The sequence below is a fragment of the Miniopterus natalensis genome, chromosome 1, assembly GCF_054644295.1.
Source record: "Miniopterus natalensis isolate mMinNat1 chromosome 1, mMinNat1.hap1, whole genome shotgun sequence".
Lineage (NCBI taxonomy): Eukaryota > Metazoa > Chordata > Mammalia > Chiroptera > Miniopteridae > Miniopterus > Miniopterus natalensis.
The window spans coordinates 99,922,922-99,942,634 of NC_142081.1; the positions used below are offsets into that span (position 1 = coordinate 99,922,922).

Below are 19,713 nucleotides of genomic sequence, written 5' to 3' on the forward strand. Positions count from 1 at the left end.
CATACGTGGATGGACAGGCAGATGGAATGTTTGTTCATCCTTGGGTGTAATTTTTCTTCCAAAATGTCTTTCTGAGATTTGCCCAAGAAAGACTAAAATAAATTTTGGGGAGCCAAATTTATGGTTAGGCAGAGGAGCCTGTGATTCTGGGGTATCTGGCCTAGAGACATCTTGAAGGTAAAAAGATAGGTTCATTAGTATTTAAGCAAAAGTACAACCCTGGAATTGGAGCCATGTTCTTTATATATCCTCTTGTAGTTTTCTCAGAGTGGGACCTAGGAGCTCAGACAGTTTTAGTTTATTGAATGTGTTGAGCACCTTGCTAAGTATTTGGTATACAAAAAGAATTGAGCTACAGATTCTTCCCTCAGTGAATTCCGAATATAGTCCAGTGGAGATACATGTTCTAATACAAGTGAATACATAAGTTTTAGAACACAGAAAGGAGTGACTTAATCTGGTGGTAGGTGGAGGACTATGAATGAATGAATGAAAGGGAGATGAATAATGGTTTTCAAGGATAGATAAGAGTTGCCTATGTCAACAGACTCTAAAAGTGAATAACATTTGCTAGGGCACAGTAACATGAAGCAGCATGTATGTAGGAAGCTTCAAGCAGTTAATATTGCTAGTAAAATGCAAGGGAAGAGTGGCAGGAACTGAAGCCAGAGATGTAGGAAGGGGTCCAAATCAGAGAGGATCTTGGGCTTTTATATTGTCAGCAGTGGGAGTATTGAAGGGTGTTAGGCAGAGAAAGGACCTGGTTGATTTAGCTTTAAAAACACTATTCTGGTAGCATTATGCAAAACAGATAGGGGATGAGACAAAAGACCAGAACTAGTTTAGTAGGAGGCTTTTGTAGGATTCCAGACATGAGATGATGAGGGCCTGAACCAAAGTGTGACTGTAAGTAAGAATAGAAGTGAGAAGTAGACTGGAGAGATTTATGAGGTATAAAATTAGTAAGACTTGCGTTTTGGCTCTCTGAGCAGCACCATGGCAGTCAACAAGTGCCTTATGAAGGGTGGCAAAAAGGGAGCCAAGAAGAAAGTGGTTGATCCATTTTTTAAGAAGGATTGGTGTGATGTGAAAGTACCAGCTATGTTCAATATAAGGAATATTGGAAAAATACTAGTCACCAGAAGTCCAGAAACCAAAATCGCATCTGATGGTCTCAAGGGTTGTTTTTGAAGCAAGCCTAGCTGATCTGCAGAATATGAAGTTGCATTTAGAAAATTCAGGCTAATTACTGAGAATGTTCAGAGCAAAATTGCTTGACTAATTTCCATGGCATGGATCTTACCTGTGACAAAATGTGCTTCATGGTCAAAAAATGGCAGACCATGACTGAAGTTCATGTTGATGTCAAGACTACTGATGGTTATTTGCTTTGTCTAGTCTATGTTTTACTAAAAAAATGCAGCAATCAGATTCAGAAGACCTCTTATGCTCAGCATCAACAGATCTGCCAAATCCAGAAAAAGAAGATGGCAATCATGACCTGAGAGGTGCAGACAAATGACTTGAAAGAAGTGGTCAATAAACTGATTCCAAGTAGCACTGGAAAAGACATAGAAAAGGCTTGCCAATCTATTTATTTGCTCCATGATGTCTTCATTAGAAAAGTAAAAATGCTGGAGAAGCCCAGGTTTGAATTTGTAAAGCTCATGGAACTTTCTGGTGAAGGTAGCAGTTCTGGAAAAGCTACTGGGGATGAGACAGGTGCTAAAGTTGAACAAGCTGATGGATATGAGCCCCCAGTCCAAGAATCTGTTTAAAATTCAGACATTTAATGGTGAAGAAGAAAAATCCTATTTGTGATATTTTTTAAAAAATCAGTAAGACTTGAAGATTGATTTGAATGTGTTGTATGTGGTCATAAGCCAAGGAATAGTGGAAAGTTACTCCTAGGTTTCCATCCCAGATGTCTGGGTAAATTGTAATATCAACAGATTAGGGATTTAAAAAGAGGAGCAGGTTTGTGGAATGAGGTAGATAATTACTTCCATTTTAAACATGTTTAAAGGTAACCTTGGGATATTTAAGTGAAGATACTTAGTAGATACATATGTAGATTTGGTACTTACAGGAGAGATTAGGGTTGAAGATATATATCAGTGTATGGGTGGACATTATAGCCAGTGCAGAACTGGAGTTTGCTAGAGGAGAGCATGATGAAGTAAAAAGATCAAGGGCAAAACACCCTTTAACACCCAGACAAAATAACCAAGAAATTAGCAGGGTAGGCAGAGAAAGAAGAAACACTGAAGGTAGGTGAAAGAAGTTGGAGAAGAATGGGAAGAGAATGGTGTCACAGAAGGCAAAAAGGAGGGTTTCTACAAGGAGGCCCAGGTGCCAGAGAGGATAAGAAAGAGAACTTAAAAATTTCTGTTGGATTTAGCATCAAGGTGAGAGCAGTTGTGGTGGAGTGGTGAAGATAGAATATGTTGAGAAGTGAGTGGTTAGTAACAAAGTAGAAACAATAAGTATGGATTGAGAAATATGGATGAGGATAGGAGGGAAAGAGGGAGAGGTAGCTAGGTAGGTAGACTGAGGGGCAGAAATCTGAAACTTCTTGTAGACTTTGGGAAACGAATTGACAGGAGAGGGGGATGATTGATGGATCAAGGTCCATAAAGAGGCAAGAAGGGGCTGAGATCTAGAGCACAAATAGAGGCATTGATCCTTAAATAGGAGGATTACCCTGTCTCCAGAGAATGGAGGGATTGAGGTAAGGGTGGAAATGGAAATAAATTTGGTAGTTAGGTTGGAAAATTAAGAGAGCTGATACCTGATGGCTTCAGTTTCCTCTATTTAGAAGGAAGAGAGGTTATTTGTTGTAGGTGAAGTTAGTTGCTTAAAAAGGTGATAAAGATTTAGGATAGTAGCTTAGAGCAGCAATTTTCAACCTTTTTCATCTCATGGCACACAAACTAATTACTAAAATCCTGGGCACACCAAAAAAATTTTTTACCAATCTGACAAAAAAAAAAGGTATACTTTCGATTCATTTACACCAGATGGCTGTTGTGTTGTCATTTTTTATTTGACATTCTAAGGGAAGACAGGTCAGTGCCCCTGACTTAATAGTCATATATTGCATGTTTACTTTTTTAAAAAAATATATTTTTATTGATTTCAGAGAGAGAGGAAGGGAGAGGGAGAAAGAGATAGAAACATCAGTGATGAGAGAGAGTCATTGAGGGGCTGCCTCCTGCATGCCCCCCCTCCCCCTCTGGGGATGAAGCCCTCATCCCAGCCATGTGCCCCAACTGGGAATCAAACCTCGATATTCTGGATCATAAGTCGGGTATTGCATGTTTTAAAAATTATTGTGGCATACTGCTGTGCCATGGCCACCAGTTGAAAATTGCTGGCTTAGAGCAATACTAGAGAAGCTGATCAAGGACAAACAAAAGGATTGACAACACTACCTGAGGGCCTAGCTCAAGTTGGAAACCATAAATTTAGGGATGTAATTTTTCACCTAACAATGTCAGTATCTCTCATGTCCCTAGTTTTTTTCTTCACTATTCTCAAGGCAGAGGGTGGTACTTACCTCTATACCACTACTTTTGTTTCACTCTCAGTATATAGTCATTCTTGGCAACAAGTTCCAAGGTTCACAACTTTTGAAGACTCACCTTTGAGATCTCCCTCTAAAAGCAAAGCATCTTAGAATTTTTGGGGTCCATTATACTAGGTAATGGGAGTGGGTATTTACCCCCCTAGTTAGGTAAAGAGCTACTTTAGAACAGTACATTTTCATGTGCTAAGGTCATATGGTAAGGGTGGTTCAGACACATTCTCCCACCACAAGTACCTTTGCAGTCCCTGGGTCTGAATTTTAGATTAGTTGCCTTTCATAGTCCTATTTCTTGACCTGTTCCCCTGCCTGAGCTTTCTTAAGCCTGTTTTCTTTAATTCCTTAGGATCCTGGGTATGTTCACATCTCAACAATGGAAACATCTCAGCAACGATTTCTTGAAGACCCAGCAGGAGAAGAGGCACAGTTGGTTCAAGACAACTGGTACCATCAAGAAGTTTCGAGCTGGCCTCAACATCTTCTCACCCATCCCCAAGTAAGTTCTCCCCTAGGAGCTGAACATCTTGAATCACCTTAGTTTTGTCTAAGCCCCACCCCACCTTCTTGATTACCTAAATATATTCTGTTCTCTCCTTGGGTCCTCTGAATTCTGTACCCTTAACCTACTAAAAGTACCCACATGTGTCCTTGTCCTTCTACTCCTGACCCCAATTTTTATGCCTTACTCTTTATGTAAAACACAATACCTAACTCATGCTGTGTATTTGGAGAAAAGTATGCTAATCTCTCCATCTTTATTTGACCCTCATCCTTATTCCCTATCCTAAGGAGGCAGAGTCAGAGAACAGGCACCAACTCCTTGCTCATGTGCAAGGGTACGTTGATTTATTACCTAGTTCTAGAAATATCAAATAAAGCACCACCTCCTCCTGTGCTCTCTAATCTTCCCAAAGGCAAATACAGGCCCAGATTTGTAGCTTCCCAGATACTGTTATTGACAGAGTGTCAGACATCAGGCTCTTTGGGATGAAACTACTTCTTGCTTAGTAGAGTGTTTAGCATTTAATCATATGTATATAAATATACACACACACGCACACACATACATACATACATTGAGTAAACGAAATAGGCATCCTCTCCAAGGGATCGTTCCATACCTGGCCTAGATTCTATAGAATGACTTAGGCTTGGCCTCTGCCTACCCTCCACATTCCAGCCAAAAAAAACAACACAAATAATGACATAAAACTCAATTTAGATGTGTGATATACTTACTTGTTTTAACAGTGTTTAGATCCAATGGAACTTGTCTCATATGTTCCTCTTTGACTTAGGTTACTTCACTCATCCTGGCCTAGGACCCAAACCTCTCCAAACCTCTCCAAACTGAATCCCCAGTTTCATCACTTCTCCTTGATCTCTCTCCAGGTCTCCCAGTTTCCCTATTATACAGGACTCCATGCTGAAAGGCAAACTTGCTGTACCAGAGCTTCGGGTTGGACGACTCATGAACCGTTCCATCTCCTGTACTATGAAGAACCCCAAAGTGGAAGTATTTGGCTACCCTCCCAGTCCCCAGGCAGGTCTCCTGTGCCCTCAGCACTTGGGCTTCCCTCTCCCAGCACGGACCTCTCCTTTGGTACATGAGCTGGGGCGGGTTTGACTTGGGTATCAAGAGGGTGGGAGTGGAATTGTGGGAGTATAGCTTCTCAAAATGGGGTGGGAGTATGGTTTTCCAAGCATCATAAGTCAAACCTGGGCATGTACCATGAGTGGGTGGAATGGAACACATTTTTTTAATAGCTGAAAACTTACATCTAAACTATTGGGCAAGCTTCTCTGATAGTAGGCCATGAAGCAGAGTCTGGGGTTGGGCATCCCAATGAAATATCATTTTATGGTTTTATTAGGGTTTGGTTAAGACTTGACCAGCTTAATAATCAGCTGCTGTACTAGCCTATTCCACCTACCTTGAAGAAGGTTAAGGATGGGTGCCTCTTGGCAAAAATGTCTAAAGGTCTCTCCAGCTTTGGAATTACTTAAGCTGATTGGAGCTAGGGCTTTTCTACTTTAGGAGAATCCTCGGTGAGGGTGTGAGTGAGTGATGTCTATACAGGTGCCAGTTTCATAGGAGGCTCATGAGGTCTGTCTTTTTACTCTTATTAGGTCAGTGGTCACTGCAAGAACATCCCCACTCTGGAATATGGATTCCTTGTCCAGGTAAATCAATTCCAAAGTTTCATTCCAAAGCCTTTCCCCTGTTGTCTGACCCATCTGATCCCCTAACATCTTCTGGCTCCTCAGTCAAATATTTCCTGAGTGGTTCTGCTCCCAGGATAATACTAAGTGTTATGTGGATAGGAGAAAAGAAGGCATAGTTCCCATCCTCAAGAAGCTTACAGCATTACTGGGAAGACTATTTACAGACTACTTACAATCAAGTGCTAAATGATGCACTGCAAATTTTAAAGGCCTAGTTCTCGAAATGAGAAAGTAATTGACACTAATTTCCTTATCATCCCCAACATTCTTGCTCAAGTAGTCTTCAGTTTTCCTTACAGACCTCTTTTTATTTATTTTTTATTTTTTATTTTTTTAATATATCTTTTTATTGATTTCAGAGAGAGGAAGGGAGAGGGAGAGGGAGAGGGAGAGATAGAAACATCAATGATGAGAGAGTCATTGTTCTCCTGCAGCCCACAACCCGGGCATGTGCCCTGACCGGGAATCGAACCCCTATCGCCTGGATCCTAGGTCAATGCTCAACCGCTGAGCCACGCCCGGCCGGGCCAGACCTCTTTTTAAAAAAAAATAAAATTTATCTTTATTGTTGAAAGTATTACAGATGTCCCTTTTTTCCCCATTAGTCCCCTCCACCCTGACTCCCACCCCCGCCTTCACCACACTATTGTCCGTGTCCATGGGTTGTGCATATATGCATATATGTTATTTGATTAACCTCTCCCCACCCACTCCCCCACCTCCGCCTTCCCTTTGAGATTCATCAGTTTGTTCCATGCTTCCATGTCTCTGGATCTATTTTGTTCATCAGTTTATTTTGTTCATGAGATTCCACATATGAGTGAGATCATGTAAAACTGAATCAGGAAGAATTTAGAAAACCTGAATGGGCCAACAACAACTGATGAAATCGAAGGGGTAATCAAAAAACTCCCAGCAAACAAAAGCCCTGGTCTGGAGAGTTTCACAGGGGAGCTTTACCAAACATTCTGCTTCTTATTACAGCAATTCCTTTAATGTTTCTTGCAGTGCTGATTTGGTGGTGATAAATTCCTTTAGCCTTTTTTTGTGTGTGTTTAGGAAGCTATTTATTTCACCATCTATTTTGAATGATAGCTTTGCTGGATAGAGTAGTCTTGGTTTCAGATCCTTTTCATTTCCTTGAACACTTTATGCCATTCCCTTCTGGCCTGTTGGGTTTCTGATGACAAATCAGCTGACAGCCTTATGGGAGCTCCGTTGTAGGTAACAGATTGCTTTCCTCTTGCTGCCTTTAAGATTATTTTTTTGCCTTGAATTTTTGGCATTTTAATTATGATGTGTCTGGGTGTAGTCCTCTTTGAGTTCTTGCTTGGGACTCTCTGTGCCTCCTGAACTTGTATGATTTTTTCCTTGACCAGGTTAGGGAAGTTTTCTGCCATTATTTCTTCAAACAGCATCTGTAACCCTCTCTTACTTTCTACATCTTCTGGCATTCCTATGATGCGAATAGTTACATTTCACATGTCCCACAGCTCCCTTAAACTATCCTCCTGTTTTTTAATTGTTTTTTCTTTTTGGTTCTCTGATTGATTTTTCTACCCTGTCTTCTGATTCACTGATTTGATCCTCAGCTTCCCCTAATCTGATGTTTATTCCTTCCAGTGTTTTTTTTAAATTTCTACTGTGTCTTAATTTCTTTCAGTTTCCATTTCTTTTCTCATGCTGTTGAGTATCCTTATGATCAGTATTCTCAACTCTATAAATATATATATAGGTTGCTTATCTCCTTTTCATTTAGCTCTTCTTGTGGAGACTTCTTTTGTTCTTTCATTTGGGGCTTGTTTTTTTGTCTCCCCATTTTGGCTGCCTGTTTGGATTTGTTTTTATGTATTAGGTAGACCTGCTAGGACTCCCAGTCTTTTTGGAGGGTCTCTGGTGCAGGCCAGTGCCAGATGCTGTTTGTGGCTTGCCTTGGGTGCCTTATTTGGAGCTGTCAGCGATTGTGGCTTCCTCTGCTGTGGCTGGGTGCATTTGGAAACTACTAAGATGCCTACCAAGGTCTGCTTTTCCAAGGCCTGGGTCCAGAAGCAAATCAGGCAAAGACTCAAAGCACTCAGAGGTCTGCCTGTGCCTGCAGGCTGTTATTTGTAGACTCTTAATGAGCCTCAGGCTGTAGACCACAGTAAGGAGTAAGCACCACAGGGTGGGGTGAGAGGCTTTCCAGTGGGTGGGACAGTTGCTTCCCCACCCAAGGCAAAAGCTGCCTGGATGGTAAAGGTCTACCTGAGAAATATGTCCTCTGCAGTATGGGGGAATGACTCGGCACGGGAATCCAGATGGCTGCCCTCTGAGCTCTATCCCCAGAACCAGCATCCCTGGATTTTCCTCACACACAGCTTAGTACCCTGCGCTCCCTTCACCAGTCCTCAAGGTGAGTGGCTGCACATGAAACTTTGTGCATTGGCCCTTTAAGAGGGCTCCTGCATTACCAGCTGTCTCTCCCTGGCAGACAGAAACCCTGGCTGCTTTTCACAGTCAGATGTTATGTGGGCACCTTTCTCACTTCTGGTGCTCTGGGTTGGGGAGCCCAGCTTGGGGTTTAGACCCCAGACTTCTCAGTGGGAACCCCCAACACCTGAGATATCCCTCCAGACCTTCAGCTGCTGCCTGTGGGAGCCCAGCTGACCCTCTCATGCCTCCGCACTGCCTTCCAGTCTCTATGCTGTCTCTCATTTTTGTCCTTGGTTATGAGGGTGCTCTCCATCTAATCTTCAGTTGCAGTTGATTGTTATGATGGTTTTTCTATATTTTAGTTGTAATTCCAGTTTAGTCCTGGGAGAGTGTTAGTGTAGCTTCCACTCAATCCACCGCCATCCTGGAATCTCCCATGTTGAGGATTCTTAAAGGCTGGGAATTTAGGGAGGCGTTAAGGAAAGGATCACAATAGAATATTCATCGGTTTTATGCTCCTTGCAGACCTCTTTCACTGCTCAGCTACTACTGGTTATTTCTTCTTTTTAAAATCTTTTTATTCCCTGGACATGCTTTCACTTTTGCATCCCTGTTACCTTTGTTCGTGTCATTTCTTCCACTGGATTTCCTCCCTATATCTGCCTATTGTAGTCAAGGCTCAGTGTCATCTTTCCCATAAAATCTTCTCCGTTATGCCAACTATGTTAACTAATTAGCTGGAAGTGATGTCTCCTCTTACTGAGCTCTCATGATGCTTTTTGTTTTATATGGCATCTATGTGTCACGTTCCATGTGCTGCCTTGAATTGTAATTAATTTGTATACATACCATATCTGCCCTATAGGAGTATAAAGCCTGAGAAGACAGTGTTTTGTGTTATTGCATAATCAAGGAGACCCTTCACTGAGTTGGGTACATAGTAGGCATTCAATAAATCTGAATGAGTAAATGCCCTTGTATGTCCCTTTACCACCCCCAAAGTATGTGAAATGGGAATAACTTGATTTATACACAAAATGTACCTGGTTGAAAAGCCATGTTAAGACAGAATGTTTCGCCCGGCCAGCATGGCTCAGTGGATGAGCATCGACCTAAGATCCAAGAGATTTCAGTTCGATTCTCAGTCAAGACTCATGCCCGGGTTGCGGGCTCGATCGCCAGTAGGGGATGTACAGGAGGCAGCTGATTAATGACTCTCTCATCATTGGTGTTTCTAACTCTTTTTCTCCCTCTCCCTTCCTAAACGCTCTGAAATTAATAAAGATATATTTTTTAAAAAGACAGAATGTTTAAAAACAAATACTTTAGGATATTGCTGCATGAGCTCTGGATCTCTCTTCCCAGCACAGAGTTGTTTCTGTGGTTGTGACCAGTGGATAGGCTGATTGTTCAAGGTACTTGAAATGGCTTCTCAGGCCCCTCTGACATCTGATCGTGGGTTCAATACTTATCTCTCCCAGAGGGGCAACCTATAATTACTACAACTAATGTTAATAGTTTGACTAATACCTGTTAATGTTTAAAAATACTTTCACAGAAATCATCTCATTAACCTTAATACCTCTATGAGGTGAATACTGTTCAACTTTATAAACTAAGAAATCAAGGCCTAGGTTAACTGACTTACCTGAAGTTACATGTGATATTAAGTAGTGAAGAGGGAAATCTTAACCCAGGTCTTCTGCCATGGCTGGTCTTATTTTTACTTTTAATATATAGTCTGAGCTCTGTTGTCAGGCCATTAGTTGAACTAAGTACAGGGCCCAGGAAGAGATTCTTTTCTAGGTACAGGATTGGGAAGGATGAGAGTAGCTGGAAAAGAAGTTCCCATATCTATCAAAATAGTTCCCATTTTGGGAACTATCAAAATAGTTCCCATATCTGTGCCTGTACTTCCAAAAGATTTAATAGAATCTCTTCTCTCCCCAGATCATGAAGTATGCAGAGCAGAGGATTCCAACATTGAATGAGTACTGTGTGGTGTGTGATGAGCAGCATGTCTTCCAGAATGGGTCCATGCTCAAGGTATAAGACCTTGCTCTGTGACCCTCTTCCTTGGACCCTTAGTCAAGTCCCCTTCACTCCTCATCTTTCCTTTTTTCCTGGGTCTATGGTAAAGGTAGAATTCTGCCCTTACCCCCTAAGACTCTAGAAATAACTGTTTTTCTCAGAAAATGTCAGCAGTCCTGTTAAGAAAGATGAGGTAATGTGTATATTTTTGAAGATACAATCTCCACCCAACATTTAAAAATAGGGATTAGATATTGACCAAGATGATTGGATATGATTGTGTCCTTAAGAACTCCAAATCTAAATAAGCAGACAGACACTTTACTATCAGTGTATGGAAGAGATATGAGCAATGTTGTGAAGCTTAGAAGAGAGAGCATCTAACTACCTAGGGAAGTCATAGAAGGCGACATAGAGGAGACAGCATTAATTCTCAAACTTATCAGTAAAGCATTTCAATTACGACTTCACTTATTTACAGTTTTCTCTTGACATAGTGGACTCCAAACTCGTACCTCATTCTAGAGTTGTCTGAGGTCAGGATTGTCCCTCTCTCCCTACAAACCTTTTTATTACACCTCCTCTACCACCAGTGTGTATTTAATATGTCCATTCAGCCAGCTGTCTGTACTCGTGAGCTGTGCGTTTTCTCCTTCTATACACTGGGAGTCATGTCCGGAGCTGCAGAGGAGGTGGCCACTGGAGCAGAGGTATGGGAGAGGGAAATGCTGCTGGGGAACTGGGATCAAGAAAGGCCAGGGAACCTGGCAATTCACTCCTTGGAACTTAACCTCTGGAAATGCTTTCATGTATAAGGATGTTCACGATAATATTATGTGTAATAATAATATTTAAAAAATGGATACAACTCTATAGAGCATCTAGTTAAAGAAATTATGTTGTGTCCTTACAGTGGAAATACTATACAGCTATTATTTATGGATAGAAATTTATAACATATAAGAAAACAACAGTATGTATAGTACAATTATTTTTTTTAAATAGCCTGTATAATAAAATAACGATTTCCATAGGAAAAATATCTGGAAGGATATACATCAAACTTAGCAGTTTATCTGTGAGGAATGAGATTTGTTTGGGTGCAGGGGGATGAATTTTATTCTTTAAATACTTTTTTTAATTGTATTGTGAGAGAGAGAGACATTGATTTATTGTTCTACTTATTTATGCCTTCATTGGTTGATTCTTGTATGTGTGCTGACTGGTGATCAAAGCTGCAACCTTGGTGTATTAAGTCTATACTAACCAACTGAGCTACTTGGCCAGGGCTTTTTAATCACTCTTAAAATCATTTTTACTTGAATTTTTATGAGTTTATATTTTCTAATGAAAAAAACCATAAACATATTTGCTTTTAAAAAGAGCAGAGAGAAATGCTGAGACTCCAAAAGGTAGACTTATCCTGGATACTGTGTGACTCCAGAACTGAGAAATCATTTAGCTTCTGCTGAACACTTTTTCTCCTTTCCCCAAAGGTGGTGGATCTGCTGGTGGCCATGTGTAGGGCAGCTTTGGAGTCCCCTAGAAAGAGCATCATCTTTGAGCCTTATCCCTCTGTGGTGGACCCCACTGATCCCAAGACTCTGGCCTTTAACCCCAAGGTATAGTTGCTTGGGAAGAAAGTCAGGGCTAAGGAACAAACAGTAGAAGATAGTGGGAGACTATGGGCTATTATCCTGGTTACACAGCATCTTGGAATAAGGATTAGAAGAAATGACACACTTGTTTCTTGGGAACTCTTGAACCCTAAGTTTTAGCCGTTTTAGTGAATAAATAACTGAATTTGTCGGAAAAAGAGGAGAAGAATTAATATTAGTTACGTCATGAAAGGAAAGAATACAGACTTTGGAGCCAAACAAACCTGGATTCCACTTAAGACTCTGCTGTTTCCTACCTGAATGGTGTTAGGCAAGTCAGTTAATCTGGGGATAATATCTACCTTGCAGATTGTTATAAAAAGGAGGGATAATATGTAAAGTACTGCATTGGTTAGAGTTCTCCAGAGAAGCATAACCAATAGGAGATTTATTATAAGGAATTGGCTCATATGATTATGAAGGCTAAGAAGTCCCAGGGCCAGCAGTCAGCAAACTGGAGACTCAGGAGAGTCAATTGTTTAAGTTTCAATCCAAAAGCTAGTAGTCTCCAGATCCAAGTCCAAAGACAAGAAAAGACCAGTGTCCCAGCTTCAAGAAGTCAGGCAAGAGGAGCCTCCTACTTGGCCTTTTTGTTCTATTCTGACCTTTTACTGATTGGATGAGGCCCACACAAATTTGGGAGGGTAATGTGCTTTACTCAGTCTACTGATTCAAGCGTTAATCTTATCTAGAAACCCTCTCACAGACACACCCTGAAATAATGTTTGACCAAGTGTTTGGGCATTCCATGGTCCAGTGAAATTGACACTATTAATTGACACAATCATCACATTGCCTATCACTCATTGTTATGTATCACACACTATACCAGGTTCTTTACATATGTCATTTCAGAACATCTATATGAGGGTAGTGGGAATTTTTATCTTCACTTATTCACGGGGGTACTGGGGTTCTAAGAGGTTAAGTAACTTACCCTATTACTCTCAGCTGGTAGAGAAAACTAGCATGTGATTCCAGTGCTATCTGACATTAAATCTATTTTCTTTCCATGACATACTACACTGTTTCCCTAGGGCCTAGACTTTTTTTGTACATCTGGTCCTCCTTTTCATCACATCTTACTCTCCTCCACTTTTCTCCATCTGGGTCTTCTCTTCCCATTGATTCCCCACAGAAGAAGAATTATGAGCGACTTCAGAAAGCTCTGGATAGTGTGATGTCCATCCGGGAGATGACCCAGGTACTCTGCCCTTTGCCTGTCCCCTGCCCTCTGCCTGTGCCACAAGTGTCATATTCTGCTTAGAATTCATGGAACTGGAGTGAAGATTTAGAGATGCTACTCAGATTCCTCACTGTGTTTACTTTAGTTTTCCCTCCTGTTCTGTTGTTTTGTTAGCTCTGTTACTACTCTTCTTTCTTACTCTTAATGTCTCTCTCAACCTTTACTTTTGCTGCTAATTCCTTAACACATTGTTCATATTTAATGTTTCTTCCATAATTCTTAGGGAATTATGGAGGTGAGGGAAAGACCTCTGCCTAGGGTTGGGAGGTTGAGAAGGGGGGCTTGGAGGTAAGGAACTAGACCCAGGGACCTGCATCTCTACCCTTCTTGGGGTGGGGCAGCCATATGGAACAGTGACCATCCTTTGACTCAAGACTGTCCCTCACTGGACTTCCTCACCCCTCATCTGCAACTTCTGCATGAATAGATACTCATTTGAGCTCATTTACAGGTGGGCCTCTTCTCAGCAACTCCTATATATTACAGTTTAGGTTAACACATGAGATACACCAATGAGGGATGATTTACTTGTCAGAAGGACTCTGCTTTATGTAAAGTTTTACCATAGGATTCCTTAGCCTATTCTTTCTAGACATTGATTTTATTTATTATTTACAATAAACTTTGTAAGGCTGTAGGAATTGCATAAAATGAGGGAGACCCACCTGCATGTTGTTTTGTAAGTATCTTCAGTCATTTTCATATTTATTTATGAGTTTTCCCAATCTGACTGGGCTCCTTGTGGGTGGGAACCCCATCTCCTCTTGCCTTTGTGTGGCCTTCATTGTCTACCTTGCCCCTGGGTCCTGACAGTCATTTGTGGAAAGTGGGAGAGCTCCCACTGCTCCTGGAAGTTAACCTTATGGCTGTTGTCTTACAGGGCTCATATCTAGAAATCAAGAAGCAGATGGACAAGTTGGATCCCCTGGCTCATCCTCTCCTGCAGTGGTATGGATAGAATGATTCATTCTTTCCAGAGTGGAGCAGGGACATGGCATTAGACGTGAAGCCTACACCTTCTCTTAGAGACAGTTTCAGCTTCCTTCCTGAGGTTATATGTATCATGGATGCTTTTTCTTGAGGTTTTATTGACACCTGGCTTTGATAAGAACTCAGGTCCTACAGAGAACCCACAAATTCTGAGATGTATCAACTTCTCTTAGGGGTTTCTTATTTCCCAGTAGGTTTTTCAGTGCCCCTTGCATGTAGGAATTAACGCTATTCATTTCAAGTAAGTTTCTGTGCATCCAGAGAGATGTATCTCTCCCTTCTACTCCCTTTCGCTGTCTCAAGGTCTTCCCTGTTGACATAGACTGTCCAGAGCCTAGAGGACCTATTGTTATTCCCTTCTAGCAAAGTTTCTGACCACTCTCTACTGCCCTCAACCCCCACCCTCCCTCCCTGATCTTTTTTAATTTATTATTTTTATACTGTTGACACTATTACAGATGTCCCACATTTCCCCCCTGCTTGCCTCCCTCCACCCAGCCCCTGCCTCACCCCAGGCTTCATACTATTGTCTGTGTCAATGGGTATGCATATATGTTCTTTGGTTAACCTCTTCTGGTCTCCCCCTGCAACCCCCAAGATATGTCAGTCTGTTCTATGCATCCATGCCTCTGGACCTATTTTGTTCTTCATTTTATTTTGTTCATTAGATTCCACATAAAAGTGAGATCGTATGATATTTGTCTTTCTCTGACTGGCTTATTTCACTTAGCATAATAATCTCCGGGTCCATCCATGCTGTCACGAAGGGTAAGAGATCCTTCTTTTTTACAGCCCCATAGTATTCCATCATGTAAATATACCACAATTTTTTGTGCTGTTTTTTTTAACCCTCACCCGAGGATATTTTTTTCCATTGATTTTTAGAGAGAGTGGAAGGAAGGGAGGAGGGAAAGAGAGAGAGAGAGACGTCTGTGTGAGAGAGAGACATCGATTGGTTGCTTCCTTCACACACCCCAACCGAGGCCAGGGATGGTATGTGCCCTTGACCAAGAATCAAACCCCGGACCCTTTTTGTCTGTGTGTGAACACTGTAACCACTGAGCCTATACCACAGCTTTTTAATACAGCTTTTTTAATCCACTCATCTACTGATGGGCACTTGGGCTGTTTCCAGATCTTAGCTATTGTAAGTAACACTGGTATGAACATAGGGATGTATATATTCTCTCTGATTAGTATTTCACGATTCTTAGGATATATTCCTAGAAGTGGGATCACTGGGTCAAAAGGCAGTTCCATTTTTAATTTTTTGAGGAACCTCCATACTGTTTTCCACAGTGGCTGTACCAGTCTGCATTCCCACCAGCAGTGTACTAGGGTTCCCCTTTCTCCACATCCCCACCAGCACTTGTTTGTTGATTTATTGATGGTAGCCATTCTGGCAGGTGTGAGGTGGTGCCTCATTGTAATTTTAATTTGCATCTGTCTAATGATTAGTGACATTGAGCATTTTTTTCGTATTTCTCTTGGCCATCTGTATGTCCTCTTTGGAGAAGTGTCTATTCAGGTCCTTTGCCCATTTTTTAATTGGATTATTTGTCTTCCTGGTATTGAGTTGTGTGAGTTCTTTATATATTTTGGAAATTAAGCCCTGATCAGATGTATCATTGATGAATATGTTCTCCCATACAGTGGGCTCCCTTTTCATTTTGTTGATGGTTCCCTCCCTGATCTTGATTCCTGTTCTGTTTTCTTGACATCACTTTTCCCTTTCTTCTTAGTCAGCCTTTGACATCAGTACTTTCTCAATGCAGCATGCTCCCTCTCAGCATGGGGAATGACCAGGCTAGATCTTCCAGGATGGCATCATAAGTACACGGGTGAAGCACAAAAAACTAAACCATCCACTATAGGAGATAATGCTCCTTTGCTGAGCCCTTGGTATTTTATGCCTTTAGTCTCTCTTGTCCTCTAAGTTCAGCCTATATATAACCCAGTGTATCCCAGAATCCTTAGGAAGTTTGTTCTAGTTTCTTCTGCTGCTTTCTCCAGCCGAAGCAGTAACTTTCTTTCCATTCTTCACCTTTCCCGAGAGGCTTCCTCTGAGCTCAGGTGGGATGGTTCCTGAGCCCAGTTCTAAGTTTCTAAATCCCAAGGATAAGTCATCACCATCCTAATACAGACACCTCTCTTTTTAGCTGACCTATTCTCTTCCTTTTGTTCTTTTCTCTCTCTAGATGTAGCAGCTCACCGTCCATCCCTCTCTTTCTTTCATTCGTTATTTAATTACCAGTAACTAGCTTTCCTTTTACATTTTTATATGCAAACATTACTACCCAAGGGAATATCCATGTAGAGGCCTGGATATTTCACACAATTCAGACACCGTGGAATCCTTGCTTGTTCTCCCAGGGGCACAGCAAGGCTGCTGTGTTCATGACGGCCTGACCACACACTTATTGTATCCTTTTCCTTTTTCCTCTGTTTTGTCCTAGGATCATCTCTAGCAACAGGTCACACATTGTCAAACTACCTCTCAGCAGGGTAAGTGACCGGTCTCCCTCTCAACTCTAAATATCTGATGAGAGGCAGGGAGGGGCTCCAAACCAGCCAACCACATTGGTCCTAGACTTTCCTGATTGACTCTGTCAGTCAACAATAGTCTTTGGGCCTAAGCATATTTCCTTTATTTGGGATTATTGCAAGCCTGATTTGCTCCCTATCCCCAACCCTTCTCTCCCTGATCTCTGTTTCTGCTCTGTTTTTCTGACTCCACCCCCACCCTGGGCAGCAGCTGAAGTTCATGCACACCTCACACCAGTTCCTCCTGCTGAGCAGCCCTCCTGCCAAGGAGGCACGGTTCCGGACTGCCAAGAAGCTCTACGGCAGCACTTTTGCCTTCCAGTGAGGAGGGTGGAGATGGGGGAGGGAGGGCAACAAATAATGAATGTAGGGTGATGGGAGAGTTTATTCAAGATGAATGAGTTTGTGTCCATCAATCAGTTACCAATTAGTTATATTGTAGTAGGTTCTGTAGAGGATAAAAAGATACTTAGGATACGGTCTTTACTCTCAAGCTACTTATGATGTAGTTGAGAAATGACATTTACATATAAAAAGATCATTGAAGAAACAGATTAGAGGGATTAGATTTGAAAGCTACTTTGAGGAAATCCGCAATTCATGCCTAATTGTGGGAGGAGAAAGAGCAAGCCATATTAAAGTAACACAAAGGCAGTGGTGGTACCCTTTTCTCAAAGTACACATGAATTCAGGACTGGAAGCCATATTTGGATTTAGTGATAAATTTGTTGAGTTTGAGAAGAATTTAATTTGAAATATAGGAGAATAGGCCAATGAAAATACTGAGACTAGCTAAGCATGGAAGAGAGGATGGGACTGGAAATTAAGATAAAGGGATTAGCCACACACATACATCTTGCATGCCTGTAAGTATGTCCATATGCATGCTCAGCACTAGATATATGTGTCCATCTTCATGTCCTGTGTGGGTGAGAATGGGTGGGAGTGGCAGTCTTGAAAGTGCTCCTGGAAACCTCATACTGTGAGGAGACATGCATTTTATCCTACCTTACAGTGGGTCCCACATTGAGAACTGGCATTCGATCCTGCGCAATGGGCTGGTGAATGCATCCTACACCAAGCTGCAGGTGAGGCTGTGCCCCTTTATTCTTCCTCTTCAAGCCACCCCCCCTCCCTTTCTGGCCCATTCAGTTTTGGGGAAGTGCTGTAGTACTCAGCTGTTTTTGCTTCAGCATCCTTAAGTCTAGTCTGCTGTGTGGCTTCCCTAGGGAGGAAGTTGGAATTGTATGTATAAAGTGAATGTGGCTTTTATATATTTTACCTCCTGGCTATGTTTTTTGGTGGTTTTGGGAATGGGAATGTAGCTGTAGGCAGGAGTATGAATTACTTATTATAGCCATTCGATGAATTAACCTATTAGAACTTTTCAGTACATGTGATTATTCATTCAGAGTTGATACAGTGTCACCAGAGAATTAAATTTCTCCTTTGTTCATGGGAGTGGGGTGGCTCTTGGGGTACCACTGAGATAGCATTTTCAGAAGCCTCCACAGGACAATGAGATGTGGTAAAAGGCTTTAGTGGCTTTATGGTATGGAGTTACATTCCTCAGGTTCCAAAATCCCATGCCCCTTAAGGCCTGAAAGAGGTGCAGCTGGAGATCCAGTAAAGCCAAAAGGAGGGCCAGTGTCCAAAGCCTCCGTTCCCTGCTGGAGCTGGGTTCAGTACATTCAGTCCAGATTCAGTTCACTAATCCATTGTGTGGGTCCCACATGGCTGTGAGCTACGTGGATGCAGTGGACTGTGCCCCTGCAACAGGAGAGCCAGGAGCCCAGCATACGAGAGAGAGAGAGAGACAGAGAGAGACAGAGACAGAGAGAGAGAGAGAGACTGACTCCTTTGTTCAAAAGTTTAAATATTCAGGTTTAGCTCCACTTGCAGTGGCCACACCCATTCTGGCCACTGACTTGCTCCCAGGTGTGAATGATAGACAGGTAGGCACCTTCCCACATTACTCAGACCTTACTGGGCATTAGTCCAAACTGCCTTTGTCCAGTCCCTTCTCTCATTGATCTGTGGGGAATAGACTTGGAAATTGTCAAATTAGCAAAGCTATATAAATGGCATGCCTATATTATCTAGTCTTCACTTTACTCCTTTTCTGTTAAATAATAACCAGATTATTATAACTATCAATAGGAGACATATTTCTTTGCCCTGTGAGTCCCCAAGGAACAGTTATTATCCTTCCTCCTGGCTACCTGTTTTATAGTTCTTTTTTTTTTTTGAATCTGCATACATACCAATACCTGGGGACAGGAACATGGATTCTGAGGACTGACTCAGTGGTTGTGCTATTCCTCACTTTCCAAGGCTTCAATGTCTAGTGTTTCATAGACAAAAGGGTTAACCTGCATCAAATTTTCATCCAGTTGGCTTTTTAAGAGTAGGTGCCTAGAGCTATCTGAATGAGAGAGATAATGGAGGGACAGAGAGCTGGCTAAGCCTTGTGGCTGCCTAATATACAGCCATGGGAGGGCCCAGGCTCATATTACTCATCCTGGTGTTTCCCTGCAAGCTGCATGGAGCAGCCTATGGCAAAGGCATCTACCTGAGCCCCATCTCCAGTATTTCCTTTGGATACTCAGGTAAGAAATACTCTCTGGCCACCTTGACTCTTTTTATACTGCATCCATTTTGTGAATACATGATCTGTGCTGTCTCCTCCTCTTCTATTCTGGATACTTGGTCTATGTCAGCTCTATTCCCAGTCATGGATACAGACTCTTTCTCAACTTTCATTAGAAATTTGGATTCTTCACATAGTGAGGCCATTTATCTCCTTTTTTCCATGGGGATGGTTTTATTCATTATAGAGGCTTGGCCCTGGGAATGGGTTAGGGAATAACTGGGAAATGAAACTAGGCTTTTGGTAGACCACATTTTTGGTGTAATAGCCCATCGTTATAAATTGTGTGCACACACGTGCATGGGAGTTTACATGTGAATACACTTGAAGGCTTGAGGCCCTTCCATTGGCTTACATTTCTGGAGACATT

The 19,713-nt window shown here is 41.8% G+C and overlaps 1 protein-coding gene and 1 pseudogene across 6 annotated transcripts in view; both read left to right on the plus strand.

Moving 5' to 3' along the window:
• Positions 1-19,713, plus strand: part of PARP6 (poly(ADP-ribose) polymerase family member 6) — a 36,137-nt gene that overhangs the window by 7,030 nt on the left and 9,394 nt on the right. For 2 of the 6 annotated variants that reach the window (XR_015715684.1, XR_001602356.2), the window contains 11 exons: positions 3,933-4,082; positions 4,979-5,189; positions 5,717-5,770; positions 10,175-10,270; positions 10,873-10,965; positions 11,752-11,877; positions 13,052-13,117; positions 14,040-14,107; positions 16,606-16,654; positions 16,902-17,014; positions 17,709-17,781. Coding sequence is in view for 1 of the 6 variants with exons in the window: in XM_016201425.2 (XP_016056911.1) it covers positions 3,933-4,082; positions 4,979-5,189; positions 5,717-5,770; positions 10,175-10,270; positions 10,873-10,965; positions 11,752-11,877; positions 13,052-13,117; positions 14,040-14,107; positions 16,606-16,654; positions 16,902-17,014; positions 17,709-17,781; positions 19,233-19,302 (1,169 nt within the window). In the remaining 5 variants the exon portion in view is untranslated. Of the gene's footprint in view, positions 1-3,932; positions 4,083-4,978; positions 5,190-5,716; positions 5,771-10,174; positions 10,271-10,872; positions 10,966-11,751; positions 11,878-13,051; positions 13,118-14,039; positions 14,108-16,605; positions 16,655-16,901; positions 17,015-17,708; positions 17,782-19,232; positions 19,303-19,713 lie in introns of all 6 variants that reach the window. The other 4 variants (XM_016201425.2, XR_001602357.2, XR_015715685.1 and 1 more) reach the window with 4 other exon arrangements.
• Positions 73-3,922, plus strand: LOC107528347 (small ribosomal subunit protein eS1 pseudogene; annotated as a pseudogene).